Source organism: Ambystoma mexicanum, chromosome 2p, assembly GCF_040938575.1.
Source record: "Ambystoma mexicanum isolate Mex_15411 chromosome 2p, UKY_AmexF1_1, whole genome shotgun sequence".
Classification (NCBI taxonomy): Eukaryota; Metazoa; Chordata; class Amphibia; order Caudata; family Ambystomatidae; genus Ambystoma; species Ambystoma mexicanum.
Window position 1 is genome coordinate 786,360,762 of NC_090923.1, and position 19,485 is coordinate 786,380,246.

Consider the following 19,485-nt stretch of genomic DNA (forward strand, 5'->3'; position numbering starts at 1 on the left):
CTGCCCTAATGCTAGCACTACCATTGCCCCACAGACCATGTCCAGAAACAATCGTAACATTACCCTAGACAATCTACTACCTCTACTACAGCCCATCACCAATCCATCTAAAAACCTGGATAAAGACTCGTCCACTCTTGTAGACCTTTATGACCATACCCTACATCGAGCCTTAAATAAAATCGCCCCGCTAAAAACAAGGAAGGCCAAATCCACAGCCCACCTAAACAAATGATTCACTGCAGACTTAAAAACCCTCTTCAGAGCCAAAAGAACTACCAAAGCCAAATGGAGAAAAAGACCATCCATCCCAAGCAAGTAAAAGTTGACCTCTAATGCTACCACCTACAAAGTAGCCATTCTTAACACCAATAGAGAGATTTACAACCTCAGAATTAAAAAATGCTCAATCAGGAACTAAAGAGCTCTTTACTATTCTGAGGGAATTGGAGTCACCGGCACCACCCACAGAAACCTGAATCAAAGATGCTGCTGGGTGTGCCAATATCCAAACGCCATATCTCGACAAAATAACCTTGCTGCAATCCAAAATTGAGACAAAAAAGAGAAGTCTCTCTCGAACCACTAACTTCCCGACCCACAGCCTTCACTGTGTCACCATTTTTACTTCTCTCCAGTCACCCCTAAAGAAGTAGAAGGTATCATTGCCGGTCTAAAACCTACAAAATGCCAGGGGCACACTGGCCAGCCACAATTATCAAGAAAGGAGCTAAGGAACTAGCACTGTTCATCACTTCCCTGATCAATTCATCCTTAGAAACCTGTTTACTCCCTAACAATCGTAAAGATGCATGGGTTATGCCTCTCCTCAAAAAAACCTAAGCTAGATCCAAACATACTCACTAATAACAGACATACAACAACAGATCCATTCCTCCTAAAATATTAGCTAGAGTGGCTTATCTTCAATTATAAAAACATCTAGAGGACAACAACCTCTTAGGCTTGTGTCAGTCCGGTATTAGACCAAGGCATGGCACTGAAACAGGCCTCCTTGATCTAAAAATTCAAATGGATGAGGCCAAAGACAAAGGCAACCTCGCCATCCTCCTACTGCTGGACCTCTCAGCAGCGTTTGATCTCGGTGACCACCAGATCCTTATCAAACATCTGACCACAGCTGCCTCATTTTCCTCGAACACCACAAACTGGATTCAATCCTTTCTATCAAACTGAACAACTAATGTCTTTGCACCCTAGTATCTGCCGATCCAGTACCTATTTCTTGTGGAGTCCCATAGGGCTCTTGTGTCTCATCCACCTTTTATAATATATTCACAAAGCTCCTCTTTGATCGCCTTGACAGCTTGAGTGTCACCTTCACAAATTATGCAGATGACACCCAAGTCCTCATCACTCTCATGGCTTGCTACGACACAGATTTCAAAATGTTAAACAAAACCTATCTTCACATTCAGTCATGGATGGCTGCCCATAGCCTTTTTCTAAACGATAACAAGACAGTGTTAATTATCATGGGCTCTCAAGCTTGTCTAAACAAACTAGACTCACTTTACAAATCATTCAACATTGATGGGAACATCACCAAAGTTGCCAGTGAGGTCAAAACATTAGGCCTCTAACTAGACTACACCCTCTCCCTCAAAAGGCAAGTCAATGCCACATCCTCAGCTACAGCATACAATAACACATTGATCAACGCCTGTAAACCATACCTTTCTACCAATAGTTGCGTCACTCTTGCCAGGGCTTTGATTTTTATCTAAGATTGATTATTGCAACACTGTTTATAGGCTCCTCTGAATGAAACCTGAATAAATTACAAGTGCTACAGAATAATGCTCTCAGATCAGCCTTAAATATCCCACAAGCCAACCACATCTCTTCCATATGACGGGATTCACACTGGCTCCCAGTGCGACATAGAATTTCTCTGCATACGTTAGTAATCACACACAAATGCCTATCCAACACAACCCCCAAATACCTAACTGACAAATTCTCCAGGAACCAATCAACCAGACCCACCAGATCCTACTATTCACATTGCCTCAACATTCCTAAGTACAAACTGAAAACAGCAGGTGGGTCCAGCTTACCAGTGTTAGCAGCAAAACTCTGGAACTCCCTGCCCACAGCTCTTAGGGCCGAACCTTCTTTCTAGTCCTTCAGACACAAAGTAAAAAAATGGCTCTATGCCCAGCAAAATTAATCTCCGCTTGGACAATCTCCACATCTTTTAGCCCATCTATGACCTGCTCTGCTCTTTGTCTATTGTGTTGATCTAACAGTATCTGAATATGTGACCAGTGACTGGCCTGCCCAAGGGTCTCTAGTCCTTCCACTTGCACGTGTCCTACTCTTCCATGTATACATATTCTATGTCAGCTTGTTGAGCAATATGTAACACGAGTCAACAGCCTTTTGTAAATTGCTTCTCTGTTATTGTATTTGTAACAACCACCTAAGCATAAGCACCCAGATATCTCAGGGTTAGGTGCACTCTACAAATAATAAACTAAACTAAACTAAACTACAAATCTTTGTGTTATTGTAGCAAGTGGAGCAAGTGCCAGACTGAGTAGGAACAGGGTATGGGAATGGACCTGAGCTGTAACTATTAAATATATTTTCACTAGTTTGTCCAAGATAGTAAAGTGACAGGCGACTGGCAATGGGGCCTTATTAAAGAAAATATTTATAACCTAAGGGTAGATAACAATAGCTCATAAAAATGTATTTCCATTTCACTTTGATGGAAAAAGATTCCGAGATAATTACATGATTTCAAAAGATCAGGATGATGAAGTCCTACTTCTTAGGTTTGCTTTGTGTCCCAATCGAGTAAACACTTCCAGCCACCAAAAGATTCTTCTTCACTTCAATGTAACATTTAAAACTGTTATTCAGTAAGTACATTGCCTTTTGTCACAGCTTGCCCACCTTCATCGCCCGTCCTTCTGTCTGCTCGCCAATGCCAGCAGTGGCGGCTGCCGTGGTGGCTAGGACAGAAAACGCTGCTGCGATGCTTGCAGACTCCAACACCCAGACGACCCGCGGGACGTGCACACATGCGTGGTCATGTGTGTATTTCTGCCGATGCAACCCGCAAGAGTGTTAGGTCGCATCAGCATCTGTACTCAGTGTGGCACTCCTTAACTGATGCTTTTTGCTGGTGAGCTGCCCTTCCTGTTTATTACCTTCTTCAATTGTTTCTTGATTTCTGACCCCTGCTTTGTTTCCTCGGATTGCCTTGCCTGGCCCCTGCTTGTCCTGATGCTTGACTGCCCGTGTCACAGACTGAACTTTTGGCTTCCTGTGACGTCAGCTCTCGCATCCCTTACTGTTAAAATTTGATCCTCAGATTGTCTACTGCTTGAACTATTCCTCTCCTCCTGGATGATCTGGTTCCCCGTTATTTTTCTTCTTTGCACCTCGCCTGGACGGAACTCTTTTGTGAGCTTGGGTTTGTTTTTATTTTAGAGAATTTTCACTTTCTACAGATTCTCCCCTGAAGCAACACAGACCTTTTCCTTTCCTCCAAGGACTGTGCATGTGCATCTTCCTGCTCGCCCTATATTGTGCCCTTGTGCCAACCGGTCAGGTGTCCTTTCTCCTGGATTCTATTTTCATCAATCTTCATCAATCTCATCCCAGCATCATCGTTTACAACACCTGGCTTTACAGACTTGCTGGAAGGACACATCCAAGTAGGTTCTCCACCTCCTTCCCTACAACGCCAGCAGGAACTGGGTACTGTTAGAGCGTTGTGTTTATTATTGAATGGAGTTGGGACTGCAATTTCGTCTTTCCTCTAATTATATGATAGGTTATTTATGATATGTTATTTATAACGCGCTTAATACCCAGAGGTTTCTAAGCGTGGACCCAGGGATCGAACCTGTGTTGCTTTGTGTCATCTTGTTTCCAAGTCGAGCACGCTGCCACTGAGCTATCCTCCTGGGACAGTGGTTTAATCGGTACGTTAAGAAAACCACGCCCGGAGGGAATGAAAATAGTTGCTTGATTCTCAGTTAACTTTAAGACTGCCTGGCTACACAGGCAATTGGGGTGCGGTGAGCAGCCATTGCAAATACTCTCTCCTTTGTCTTTAATGGCAGCCTTGTATGGAGTGCTGCGGCCCTGAAGAAAGTGATTAATCCCTATACTACTGAAACCAGTAGGCAAAGGACCACAGGGATGGTCCAAAGGTCTATGCAAGCAGAAAACAAAATCCTTGCTTAAGTGATATGACATTTTGATAACACCATCATATATAATGTAATGTTAGGGAAGAGATAAAATATGGTTCACTAAACCAATGAGAGTTGTCTCATTTATATAAGCTTTTATTTTTGTTTGTGTTGTTTTAAAAAATATGCCAAGCAGGGGAAAAAAGAATAAAGTAATTAGGCTTCACCTGCAAGGCATTATGCAAACTAGTTTGGTTTAAAAACACTAAGTTGTGCTTTTTATATAAATACAGTGGTAACTGTGTTTATAGTAGTTACATGGCAAGTTTTCGTTCTATCCCCTCACCCTAGATAAGCAGCCCGCAAGCGTTACCTAGGCTTAGCACTCCACTAGGGAATAGAAAGAATAGCTGGAGGGCAAGTAATGCTAAAGTTACACACAACGTAACTCTAAAGAGGAAAATAAACCTAATCAGAGACCTGATAATTATGTATGCAATACCTTTTGATAGTCCCTTAAGTGTGTTTTTGTTTATTACTGAAAGCCTGTTGATTATCTGTTGTATTGGTACAGGTGCATCTGTTCTTTTCCCCCTCTCTAGCTCTGCTGGTTGCTCCTGCATTTTCACCTGAGCCCCTAACCCATCAGGTTGTTTACACATCACTGCGGGCTGAGATCCCGGGGGGAAGTCACCCTGTGAAAGGAGACCCCGGTTGGTATATAAAACTGGGGTTATCAAGAGTTGGAAATCATCCTGACACCTTTAGCAAGGACTTGTGTATTTATTCTGCTACATATTTGTTTATAATACTCCTAGTAAAATGATATGAAGAGGGTCGACTCTAATACGCAATGTGAGGAAACTTGTGGAATCACAAAACAGTTTCCTCTGTACTATACAGGTAAGAGGGCTTTGATCAGTGATGATTCGAATTGGTAAACCTGATGCTCTGTTCAACAAAGTGGTGTTTCGAGGTCAAGAATGGTCAAGTAGTTCAGTAACTGTTTTTCCAAGTCAATTGGTGACACTCCAGTGGTATGAGTTGAGTCCGGAGATGAATGGTTGATTCAAGTCTAGCAGGTGATGGGCTCTGCAAAGACAAGATGCGGTTTTGAGCTGGTTCTAAGATGCAAGCGCTGTAGTTTGAAGATGTGGTTGAGTGCCAAAAGCAGAACTGGCGCGTCCTGTGGTCATTATGTGGTTTGACTGGTTCTATGTGCAACTACAGGGGCCTTGCTAATCGGCTCCTCAGCTGCTTTGAGACCCAATCCAGGGGCTCTATGAAAAGATGATGCAAAAGTCACCCTTTTTGTGCGCTGGGCATGGGAGGGGAGCAGAGTTTTCTTCTGCCTCAGACTGCTCCTTCCTCACTTCAGTGGTTGAGGGCTCTGGAAATATCAACTGTCCCAAAGGAGGTCCATATGAATTCTTCCTCAGATGATTGTCCAAGAGTGAATCAGTGAAGGAGTGGGAGGTCCTCTGTTTTAAAGACACATGCCTATAGGTTATTGGACTAAAGTGAGCGTGCTTTATGGCTCCAATCACTGCCCTTGTGACAAGTGCATCTTGCCTTCTGACATCATACACAAAATGTTTTGTGTTAAAGGAAGTGGAGGAGGCAGGAAGGAAGAGAGATACAGAGAGAAAATAAGATGGTGTAGCAATGTCATCATACTCAAGTCAGACTTACATCAGAGGGAAGCTGAATAACCACGAATAACCATGAATAACATTTCTTGCATTAACCCCCACTTTACCGATCCAGGTACATGTTGAAGAAGTACTGAGCTCAACTCAGCTCACACTCCTAGTGGTTTCCAAGATGATGGTAGGCATAAATAAACTTTCAAACTTGTCTTGCTGCTGGAGAATATGGAAGAAGATGGGCAGCAGAACTATCAGATATTGTCCAGCGACTATTCCTCACTGAAGATGAACAACCAAACACACAAATAAGTCAAGCATGGGCTGGCCTGAAGGGTGGGTTTAGGGAATTTGATAAGCTGCAGGGTTTCCTCTGGGAGTGGGGGTCTTTGAAGTTAGTGGCAAGGTGGAGCTGTAGCAGAAAGAAAGAGACTGATAGAGGATATAATTAGAAAGGCAAGCGGCTGGAAGAGAAGGTAAGGGGGCTGGAAGAGATGCTGCATTGTGAGTAGAGGTACAAAGTAAGGATGAGGGGGAGAAGAAGGAGGGAGGAGAAGTGAAGGAATATGTGAAGGAGTGGGATGGCAAGAAGGAGAGATACAGAAGTAGAGGCGGGAGGAAGCAGTACTATGGAGTACAGATTCAGCAGTAGGAAAAGAGAGGTGGGGAGTTAATACAGGTAATGGGGGAGCAGGCATGCTTCATATTTTATTTTCGTTTTATTGTGTAAAGCGCAAGCCTAGCAAAAGAGCAGCAAAGCGCTGCACAAAGTTTGTGTAGGCAGCCTTTGGGATGGTATCTTTTAACAGTAGTGCAGTACTGTAGATTGTGTTCTATGTGTCCATTGACATTAGTCCATGGTTGGGTGCTGTTGAAAAAGCCACATTGTGAGAGATTTGTGAAGAAGGAGAAATGTTGGGGCATTTCAAGTCGATACTGGGATCAAGTTGAAGAGGGTCAGTGCATGACATTAGAAGGAGTGTTTGCAGATCCTCTCTTTGCAGACTATTTGTGATTTGAGCCGGTTGTTTGTTTTGGTGCAGAAGGAATGTGTGCCACTCAATATGTGGAGCTTAGCTGCCAGATACGCTGTTGTGCTGTTCGTGACTGCTTTGTATAGGATACCTGCATTCTTAAACAATATCCTGTCCTGAAGAGAAAGCCGGTGTGGTTTGCACAGGAGGGAGGTGATTCCGTAAAATGTCTGCATGCCTGTAATCTGATGGGCTGCAGTCCTGTAATAAGATGTGCTGCAGTCCAGTGGACTGCATTTAGGGGGGCCAAGTGAGTGGCTGTGAGCATTGTCAGGAGGGCATTTACCCCATTGACGTTCAAGACCCAAAGGGCCTGTACTGCAGTCCAATAGTCCTGCGGCAGGACGGAGGGCTTGATTTTACGATGGGTGGAGATTTGGGGTCAGGCTGTTTGGGCCTTCTTGGCTATGTGTTTTTGGAAGGACAGGCTGCTTTCAATGGTGAAGGATAAGGATTACTCTGCATCCAAGTGTTACGGATACAATCCTATTTGTTAGGAGAGAGTTGAGGTGGAATGGTTGTATGATTACATGACAGATTATTGGCGAAATGCAGGAGAAGTTCAAGGAAAGGACTAGTAGAAAGAAGCAGAGTAACAGGAAAGACCCTTTAGGTGCAAGATCATATCATCTTGTTGAAGATGTAGACAATGCTCAGTGTAGGTGGCTAGATTCATGACCCTCAGACATGGGGGAAAACCAAGACAACAGTCCTGCATGTATACACGCATAAGTGTCCAGCCTCCTTGTGGCTCCTTGGAGCTTTACTTGGTATTGCAAAGCCCTCTCTTTGATTGCTGCCTAGGCCAAACCTACAAATCAAATCTCTTATGAGCATTGCCACTTTGTGCCATTCTCATTTGCCTATTCACAGTTTACACACATTAAAAGGATCAGCACGGAGGAAATCCACTTAAAGACAGCCATAAAAGAATGGACATCTCCCAACCTGATTACAAAAATGTATTCATTCACCTACCAGCAAGTATAGCATACTCGTATACAATCTGGCTCTTAAGAGCTCTTTCACACCTTCGTTATTGTATCATGAAAGACATCATGCGTTATTATAAAAAATAATCCAACCCTCTACAGCTCAAGCCTTACTATGCTCGGCACACATTTCTAAAACTCGGGTTGGGATGTTTTGCATAATCTATACCAGGGATCTCCAACCTTTACCTTAGCACGAGCATCTCATAGTTGAGGGACGATTTGTAGGTGACATTGGCGAAAGGAAAAGGGATGGTAATGTTCACCAGCATGGACATTTTTACCATGCTTTTTTTGGTCAGTTTACTTACTCTTTATAAAGAAAAAAAACAAAACACAGGTATTCACTGATATATTAAGAGCTACAAAAACATCTTCCTTTGTATTATTTTCTACTGGTAGCTGTCTCTTAAAAATTGTCTAGCATATCAGCATGTGTGAAAGCGATCAGATATTCATTGTGAAGGTTGACACTGCATGATATCCACCAGTGCTCTGCAATCTGGTCAGTAGCTTGAAATAGCAGTTTGGATGTTTCTTTAGGGACTGCACATGCTAAAGCAACCTGGTGAGAATTTCAATCATGTGACAATATAGTTTTTAAAATAATTCAGCATACCCAGTGTCAAAGTTTTGTTTTGTCAAAAAATAAAATCCCCTGCTATTTTGGCACATCACAATTTCATGAAAATGGTAACATTGCGGTATGCCCTTTTGTCAGATCACAGAATTCAGACAAGTGGAATTAGGCCAAAGTTACTTTGTTGATTACTCCAAAAAGTTATTTTGTCAAAATAAAGAGCAAGACTTAGAAAACGATCATGATGGAATTCATGTGAACATTGCATTCCTTTAAAAATTAAATGTGCATGCAAAAAGAACTTGCAGGGCAAAATAAACATGATGGTCTTGAAACGTGCATAAATCATATAACACCCCAAATAGACAATACATTAAAGGATAGCACACTGCTACCCATCTACCATTATAAAGCAGGTAGTATCTCATAGAATAAAATGCAGAACAGTGCAAGAAATGCCGCCGCTGCCTGTATGAATAATGCTTTCTGGTTTCTGCGCAATGGGCCACAATGGGACACTCCTGCCTTGATATATTGGGGTCATTAGCATTAAAAAATCTAAGTAAAAAAAAATAATTATAAAATATTTGTTTTTTAATTGTATTTGGTTTATTGACAAAATGCAAAACAACCTTTACAAATTCAACACATGATTAAGAAGAGAATCATACCAAAAACGATCAACTTCAGTTACTAAATGTACAGAATATTCCATAAATAAGACTTAACAGTTCCATATATAATTTGCACCCACTTTCATTTCCTACAGCATAGTTATAGATCTCTTCAATAATAGCAGGCATAAACATGTTCAATTTGAGCTTTTAATAAGATTCAAAAGCCTTCTAAAACTGGTCTGGGAGAACCGTAATGAAAAGATGGAAATTAGCCACTAAGAATAATACACCTCTTACACTTGGTCACCTACTTTCAGGTGATGATATTACAGCCTTTCAGAACCTGCACTACAGTTGATGCTAAAGCTATATTGTGGCCAGTGATTATTCTATCCCAGAATTATTCTGCGATGATCCCCTTCTCCTGAGTCACAAATCTCTTAAAAAGGGCCAATCTCAAATTCCAGGTGCCCTCACACTCCATCAGAAGATGCCATAATGATTGGTTAGCAGGGGTATCACAGAATGTACATCACTTTTTAGTTTTATCCCCTTGATTCCACTTAACCAACACTTCCCCTGTATGCATTAAGTTTAATCTTATCCTCAGAAAGTTATTTCTCACTAGATTATCTGGGAATTTGACCAGATAATGGGGGAGACACCCAAGTTTTTTATCAGCTGAAAGAAAAGGGTTAGTTGGAGATGAATGCCTCACTTTTGCAATTGTTTCTATCCAATCGAGGGTTTCCAACTCTCGTTTTACTTTTAGTGGGTTTCTCACTAAGGTCTCCAGATCTAAGTCAACCTCTACCAAGAAATCCTTCACTCTATTTTTGAGGTTCATCAAAAACTTTGATCTGCATTGTTCAAGATGTATTTTAATGTCTCCCTACAGTGTGGAGTTTTTTCCGGTGAGGATCTCCCGATAAAGTGAGATCAATTTCCATTTTGCCATACAGTGGAGTGACGTTAGGTCTAGCTCAAAGCGTAGGCACCAAGATGGAGTAGTTGATGGGAGGTCAAGAGCCTTCTTCCAAATCCGTCCCTCCAAGATGCTCCAGTTTATTTGCCAAACTGATGGTTTTGCCTCTAAGCTGTATAAAATCACTGATACCACGGTTGCCATGTAAAATTTTACAAATGTCACAATATAAAATGTACAATATTTGGAGTTTAATTATCATATTTGAGGTATAATCTGTGAGATTTTCTTAGTTATATCTGACTCTACTTTATTGAATGCAGGCGAAGCATGGACTATATATCCCAGGTATGTTAACTATTCTACTCTAGGGATGGTTTGGCCCTCCAGTACCCAATTTGATTAACTGATCGTTTTCTGTCAGTGTCTAAAGACCACAATCCTCGACTTCAGTGGGTTTATGGATAGCTCATTTAGCCTGTCATACTCGTCCAGTTTGGACAAAAGATGCTGCAGTCCCATCAAGGTTTTGTCCAACAGTACAATATCGTCTGCATAAGCCAGCCAGAACATGTTTTTCCCATTCAGCTCTGGGCTGGTAAATGCAGACGACTCCAAATGAACACCCATATCTATCAGAGACAGATTGAAAAAGAGGGGGGCACCGATATACTCCTGCCTCACATCCTTCTCAGCCTTAATTAACTCTGATAAATGCCCCTGGTTATCCAGACACAACCTCAAGAGTGTGTCCTTGTGTAATTCAACCAGCATCGCTAGTAATGTTTCTGGGATCCCCCAGTCCCTCAGTTTTCTCCAGATTAATGCCCTGTCGACCTGGTTAAAGGCCTTAGAATAATCGACCCAAACCCCATAAAGGGGTGCCTCTACCTTCCGCATAGTGTATTTGCTTGCTGGGCTTAAGACCAGGCCATTTAGGGCAGTAGAGAGACCTCGTCTGAAGCCTGTTTGGAAGCAAGTCAAAGTTTGCTTTTCCTCCACCCAGAGCGAAAGTTCATTTAGTAGAAGTTTCATAAATACCTTGCTATCAATATCAAGGAGGGTGATTGGTCTGTAATTTACCAGATTTAGACGATCGTCCCCCTTGAAGAAAGGCATAACCTATGCAATTTCCCATGATGGTGGAAACAGTCTCCTCTGGAGGATGTCCATAAAGAGCTGATATAATATGCTGAACCACAACCTCAGGTCGTTCTTAAGAACCTGATAAGTAAGGCCGTTCTGGCCGGCAGCTCTACATTTTGATGCCTTGAGGATGATGCCACCAATGTCCTCCTCATTAAACGATAAACACCAAGGAACATTTGGGGCTAGACTAAATTGGGTCTCCCGACAATTTTCAAAAATTCCTGTCAGATATTCCACCCACCTAGATTCTGAAACCAGGTTGCATAGAGTGCTGTTGGTTTGAGGTTCTAACTGTCCTACAACCGACCAGAGGTTTCTAGATTTCCCTTCATTTACGAGTTGCAGCATCAATTCCCCATCTCTTTGCAACTGTAATGCTCTATGGTTACTCGACCAGTGCTTATAATTTGCTTTTATACCCTTGCCATCTAACCTGTAGGTAACTCCATCTGGGTGTGTCGATTTTAAACATCTCAGACATTTCCTGAGTTCCGTTTTTTTGGGCAGGTTACCTCATCAAAACTGTTACATATTGTGGGTACGGGCATGGGCATCACTAACATATGTTTTACAGTGGAGTGGCTGTGTTGGAAAGAAAATGTGAAAATGGTCCAAGACACAATAGCATAGCATAACTTGGAAAAGAAAATGATTTCACTCATTCTCCTGTAAGGCAGTACCTTGGAAGGGCCATGCAACTTTAGTGACTGGCAATAAGAGGGGAGGAAATTAATATTGGCTCTGCTAAAGTCAGTCTTCTATACCAGTAGAGATTACATTATTTTCCCTGGATCACAAACCTTGTTAAACAGTTATTGTGGGACTTTAACTCACTCTACAGTTTAGGAAAAGGAACACCTACCTTCTAGGCTCCACTTGGCACAAATAATACCGTTTGAAATTTCACGGACTACAATAATTATATTGTATAGAGCAGAACTCTCCAGTTTACCGTGGCTATGCATGAGACAGCCAAGTCCTATTTTCTTTTTGAATTCTGACTTGTAGTTTTCCTAAATTTCACATGGGAAAGAAAAAATGACATGCCCCAGAATCCAAAAGGGGAACAACAGGACTAGACGGCCTTACCCATGGTCCTAGGAAACCTCAGAGCCCTGATGGAGTTTACTTTTAAAATACACATATATCACAATAAAGCATCTTTACAACATGTTAAAGAAAAGACAATTGTAATAATGCCACTTGGATAAAGATTAAGTTTTTCACAGACTTCCAGCTTGCTGTTGTACATGATGTTAAGAACATTTGCCTCTCCATAAAGCAACCCCATTTTTGCATGTCGAGGTAGACATTATTTGAAAGCTTAATTGTGATGTATCAAATACCTAGCAAGTGGACATCTATTTGCCAGGTAACAAGCCATGAGGGTGGTCTTTCAGATACAAAGGTCTCACCAGTGCCAAATGCATAACATAAATGGCACATATAGGAGCTTTCTATCGGAAAAACCCCCTCAAGGATAGGTTTGTTACCTAGAAAATAGGTGGACTAAAAAAACTAGAGGAGCACCGCTCTTAACCGCTCCCGTCCACTTCAACCAATGACTACATCCCCTCCTCTAACTGCGCACATTGCTGTGTGCATTTACTTTGAAGGAATGCAGAGGGAGGGGGCATTGTGTGCACCGTGAGGCAAGGGTCTGCAGCTCAGACTGCTAGTGGCACATCCATGGCTTCAATGGGTGTTTATTATAGCTTCTGTGTGAGCGACTGAAAACCTCAGGCAAGCTCACGTTCGGCTTGTTGGAGACCCTGCATCTACACACCCCCAGCCCATCAAAATATATGTATATCAGATAATCACCCATGAAAGCAAATCAACATAAAACCAAATAATAAAAAAATAAAAACTTAAGATAAAATAATCATTCATTCCATCGATAAAAAGTTAAGACAATCATAAGATTTGTAATAAAGTACATAGCTTTACACTCCCTATTGTGCCGAAGGAAATAGGAATGGTTGTCATGGAACTGGAATATAGCAGAAACAGAAACCTCATTCATGAGAGACATTTAGGGCTCAGACCTGGAAGAAGTACTGGAATAGCTCATTAGCATGTAAAACAGCGCACTACACCATTTCAGTAGTGAGCTGAAATCACTCATAGGTATCAATCGCAAGGTCCTGATAAGGACTGACTCTTTTCTCAAAGACCATTCAACTAGGAATTTGGAAGTAATGCTCGGCTAGTACCTCTCCTCTTCATTCATATCTCAGTGACAGTGGGCGAGTGCACCTTCACACTCAATCTGATGCAAAAAGCATTTTTCTGCAACGAACTTGCTGCAAAAAAAAAAAAAAACACTTGATCCAAGTTCTGAATTCAATCGAAGCTAGACTGCTGGATCAGCCAACACTTAGGGTTTACCCAAAAATAAATTAAAATAATCATGCCATACACTATAGGGCAGCAAGCCTGGTCTTTGGGCTAAAAACAACTGCATCATCAGAGAATTCAAAAGCCTCCCCTGACTGCTTATTCAATTGATCAGATTTAGGGTGCTCGGCATCATAGCACGAGCAGCTTTGCAAATGGTCACAAAGTGCTTACATACCACTTCACCGAACATAACATGAGGAACACAGCCACTGGAACATTTAAAATGAAAAGGTTCACTAAGGGCAGGCGTATCCCTAACTAATGGATGCCCAACTCTCCCTTCATCGGAGCACCAACCAGACCAGTTAAGATTAAAAAAAGCACTAGAAATGATCTTGTTCAAAACATTATTCACAACATATGAGGCTCTTATACAAAAAACTAGCATGCACTCAATTGACCTACAATACCTGCTAAATGGCCTATAATTTTTTTTCAGGAATTGTCTGCCCTGCACATCTGGAATTAAGTCCTGAATATATGTTCTTCTATGATTCTATTCCTTTAGGGTGGGATCTCCTCATCCATTTCTCTCTTGCTGCCTTTTCCTGTGTGCACTCTGAAGTATCCTGTATCCTACAAGTGCTTTACTTGTTTTAGGGCCTCTTTACAACTTTGGAGGTAGCCATGGTGCTATTACACCATGGCTGCCTCCAAAATCGTGCCTGGGTCCGGTCTGGTGGAGAGGGGACTTACTGGGACATTCCGCCCTAGGTGGACTCGGTAAGTCCCCATTCCCATAGGGCTCAATGGGAAGGCGCTAATAACCGGCCTGCTAATTGCGGGCCCGTTATTAGCTCCAAGGTCCCTTAACGGGTCCCGTAAAGAACGTGTGGTCAGACCACAAGTCCTTTACGGTTCCTGCTAAGGAACCTTGGAATTGGGTGGTAAGGGATTACCGGCACCAGTCTCCTTAACGGTGCCTGGAATCCCTGACTGCCCACCTCGTAATGAGGCCCTTTGTCTTTTTTATTTTTGGTGCTACCATTTTTCTTGTTGTGTCATCTATGTGTTATCTTTTAGATAACTTTCAACAGATGTCTGTGCAGGTAGAGTGATGCATTACTTGGCTTACCGTGTCCTTTTGTGTAGCTGAAAAATACTGGATACACTGCCCGGTCAGCAAAATCATCTGCATGATCGACCAGGGCTTCTTTCATGGCACCATATCCACAGAGAACCAGACACGGTTTGTTTCCCAAATAAATTGTGTAGACTGGACCATATTTTTTATGGAGCTGTCAAAAGACAAAAAGACACATTTGGTGTTAGTGATGGGTATGCAAACCATGCCTGAGAAACACAGTATGGTGAAAGAATGAATACTCTCTACCAAACAAGCATTATTCATCATAGCATACACATTTCAAAGTAGACAGTACAACGATGGATCCGATTTCAGCATTTGCAACAGTATGGGGAGGTCTGGTGAAAAACAATATCTAACAATAGATAGGCACTTACCACATGAGATTAGATTTGTAATACCTTATATTTATATATAGCACCTTGCACCTTACTGAATGAATGAATGAATGAGTATGAAAGGATTGTGTACAACAACACACATATAGGCAGGTACGTTAGGTAGATATTTGATATCTTGTATATTGTAATAATTGATGTTTTAAATACAATAGAAATAGTGCGCTGGAACAATTGAAATAATAGCAGAATTTTGATTTGCTCTCTGTTAGTAGGGTAGACATTGGACAAATGGTATTTTACAAAATGTATTTTTTTAATAAACTAGTGCAACACTGACATAAGCAGTGGATGTATTGTCTCTGACACATGGGATGTTTTGTTCATAAAGTAATGGCTTTAGTACCTCTGTGTATGCCAATATCTGCTATCTAAAAACACCTGCAATATCTAAAATAAGCTCTCATCTGGGTGATATTTTGTTGTTTTGGAATTCTGTAAACGGTTTCTTTTCTAGAAGTGCTACAGCTCTCTGTCTCTTTGGAATAAAATGCCCTAAATAGTGTACACTTTCTCTGCACAGCTGAAACTTCTGTTTAGATGCCTTATGGAATTATTAGCTAAAGATGTGAGTAATAGCTGAGTATTCTGCATGCATCCTTCATTGAATGGGGTGCTAAGAATATATCATCTAGTATTGACAGAGAGTTCCCAGGTCATTTAAAATCATCTAGCTCCTTTTTTAAGCTGCTGTGAAAAAGTGGAAAAGACTGTGGATATCCTAGAAGCAGCCTGGTCTATGTGTACTGAATTCCATGATAAGAAAATGTGAACATGAACTGGCTCTCAGGATGTTTTGAAATTGAAAAGTATGTGGAGAATAAATCAACTACAGTGAGATGTGTGGCGTTGGGAGGTATTTAAGACCTCATAGTAGCAGGATTAGGCACTACTTGGAAAACTGGGACAGCCATTGCATTTACCTCTCTCAGAACTTGTACACATCTTGATGTATCCCTTCCAGGCATTTTGACAGGCAAGAAATGAGCAGGGTCCAGTTATAGGAACTTTGAGTCTTGGTTTTGGATTGGCCCTAAAACTGTTGCAATACATTCTTCTGCTTCAGGTGTAGATATGCTTTGAGATTTACCGGTTGGATTTTTGGACAGATCAATCTGAATCTTAATCGATTCAGCATTCGTAATGCAACCGACTTCATGTTCATGTATAGAACAAAGAAATTTAGTTACAGCGTCAATCAGCACCTGTAAATCCAATGGCCAGTTCTCTGTTGTAGGTGACACAGACTTTTCTTGTAAAGCAAGCAACATAGCTAAAACAAAATTAGTGTTTTACTGGGAGTGCTCATAAATAGTCCATCAGGTGGGCAGTAAATAGATCAATTCAGATTACACAAACAAACTCTTCCAAGCAGATTAGCAGGTGCTGCAGGGCTGAGAAGAAATGTGTATGTCAAGGATCAGATTTAGATTGACTGGTATAGGTTGGGACTTTGGTATTCCTATTGATTTCACAATTTGAGAGGACAAAGACACATCAAGGAAACATTCTGAACGAATAGCTGACCTTTGTAGCTGCCCCACTGCACACTAAGCACAGGACTGAATATACTTCTTATTGAACATAAGGACCTTCCTGGTCAACTGCTGTTGTAGGGTAGGTATTGAGGTCACCTCCCAAGCTGCCACAAAACTGATATTCCTCATTTTTGGACGGGGCAGATTATGGAATAAACTTTTGGGGAAGCGAATTTAGGAAAGTTTCCCTGTTCCCAGGAGAGAGGAAGGATAGTTAATGTATGGTCTATTTGGACATTCCAGTGCCCCATATGCTTACAATAGTTACACACCATGGGGTCTATATTTGACACAGCCTGACCCTGCAGGTTCACATTTGGACTCCTAGTCCCCATCTCCTTCCTCTACCTCCAAATCCTTCACTGAACCGGCCCTCCCTTTTTGCGGTCGTTGTCCCTGCAGGTTTATTAATTGCAACATCACACACTTTTTTACAATATTCTATTTGTTCTGTTTTTGGCATGAGACACAGTGGCTTACCACCATAACTAGACTTGACAGTTTTTTATTCTGTCATCCTAGGCTCATAGTATATAAATGTAATTGTATTTTTGGCTGGAGCCTAGAGGCAAAAGAATTAACAATTGCCTCTTGAGTGGTATCATCAGGCTTAGTAATACCCAAGTGTTGGGTGAATAGAATTTTAATCTGTTACAAATAATCTGCTGGGGATTCCCTTTTATTCTGCAGAGAGTTGTCTATATTTCCCCAATGAGTCTCCTGGGGACCTACCTCCAGAATAGCAGCTATGATTCTATTTCATTCTTCCTGCAACCCAGCCCTCTTGTACTGTAGGTAGTGCTGAAGTATCAAATGATTTTCTGGGCAATGTCAAAAATGTCCTTCACGGGTCAGTAATTGCTGATGAAACTCAGGACCACAAGGTGGAGGTCATGTGCAAATCAAAGATCAAGCATGGTCTTCACCATTGGTAGTGCAGAACAGGGTTGTAAGCCCATTTCAGCCACAACAAAGTTCAGCTGTATGTGTTGTGGTCTTAGCCACTGCACCAAAACCTCCTTTGCCTTTTCCCAGATGACAACATGTGGCCTGTGCATTCAGATCCTTGCATACAAACAATGGACTGATTCCAAACTTCATGTACTTGTTCCCCTTTAGTATGGCTTAGAGATATATATCCCTCTCAGCTGGCAAGAGAGGGATGGTCACCCAGTGTGAGGTCACAGTCATGTAGGCAATGCCCTGGCCACATGTCAATAGCTGCTTAATGCAGTGGACCTTCTGGCTCTCAGATTAATCTAGTGCATAAAAGTACCTCCTTGTACAACTCGGCTGCAGTCTTGCATGAAAAGTAACGGCAACTGGAATTTCCCAGCATTAATCAACTTTGCTCATGAACCAAAATGGAACCAGGTTTTTGGACAAAAGATTATGGCAAGAAGCCAATTGCTAACATTAGAGCCAGATTAATGAGAAGCAAGTGCATTCTGTAATGTGCCTTTTGACTTTGGGTTAGTATTACTGTGGAAAGTAGAACTGGGGCAATGTGTCCGCAATAATGTTGGTATATCAGCAATGCTTTCTGGGTTGACAGTAGCGGGTGAGAGTGATTTGTAGATGGGCGTCTGAGAGAGGGCTACAGCTGAGGTCAAGTGTATACTTCCCACTAATATGCAAGAAGCCAAATCTGAAAGGTGGTAGGTGGTGGTTGCATTGCCAGTATTGATTGTCTGGTTACCACACATGAACAACAAGATAATGTTCCCGTGTAAAAAGTATTTGAATTGCTAATGCAACTTGTTTAATTTGGTATAACATCAACAAGTGATTTAATCAGACAATTCATAAATCCATGGTACCTGTATATATATTGAGCATGACGCAATTTTAGTAAAAACAAGAATATTAGTTATAGTGAATGAACAAACTTTTTGATGTGACAGTAAACACACAGTGTTCACATATTATTAGAAACATTAGTAAATATTAGTAAATATGTAAACACACTTGTATAAGGAAGCAACAACAGAGATACAATTGTTAAGAAAACACACTCAATGTGCTATAAAACAAATTAATCACAAAAATCTGACTTTTGAAAGCATGAATGGTCATACCAGTGCCAAAGCACACTAAACTGACTGGCTGTCCCTGGCTAGCTCATGTGTGAGGTATTGTTTGGGCATCATTATGTGCCAATGAACCAAAAAACATCAAAATTAAATGTTTTGGAAAAATCAATAAAGATGTCATCAAATGTCCTCCTGGTTGTTAATTGACAGTCTGTAATTCCAGGGCTTACATATTGTGCTTGAAAGGCACTGTAAAGAGTTGGATCAGAATTGGTGTCTTTACCACAGTCTCAGTAATTGTGTCATTGCGTTACTCCTCCCAGGTAACAGTGTCTTCGAGAATCATGTGTTGCTGATGGCTGATGCATCTAGCTAATCATTATTCTCAACTCAATGGATATGATGCGCGGCAAACAGGAGCTTCTCATTTCCTGATTCTCCACAATGTGTGCCTATTTCCATGGCTCACAATATTCTTCTATACTGTGAGTTCTGTCCCCTGGCCCATCATGGTTTTCCACACTGGATTCTGCGTCTCCTGGCTCATAATGCTCCTCTACCTTGTGTGGCTCATCACTAGAGGCAAACTGCATCTTTCTTTTTTAAGCGCCAGAGACAATGGACTGACCATCTTCCTCTGACCGCAATACCTAAACATGTGCTACTCTCTTTTGTGCAGAATAGTGGCTGGTTGTTACCTTGATGCCTTCAATGTGCACATGCAAATATGCTCTCCACTATATGGCTGCATATGACTCCCTGTCTCCCTTGCAACATTTATTGGCTGAACTCTTAAGTGTTTCCTGTCTCACAGAGATGAGAACTGACATTTACATTTTACATCCCTCCTGTCTCACTAGAGTAAAGGTACACATTCAATTTGTATGTATCTACTGTTTCACAGTTGT

General features: G+C 41.5%; 1 protein-coding gene across 1 annotated transcript in view; it reads right to left on the reverse strand.

The window, feature by feature from the left end:
- Positions 1-19,485, reverse strand: part of LOC138566790 (cytochrome P450 2F2-like) — a 316,131-nt gene that overhangs the window by 172,319 nt on the left and 124,327 nt on the right. Inside the window, exon 2 of the mRNA XM_069644444.1 lies at positions 14,597-14,759. Coding sequence (XP_069500545.1) covers positions 14,597-14,759 — 163 coding nt within the window. The remainder of the gene's footprint in view (positions 1-14,596; positions 14,760-19,485) is intronic.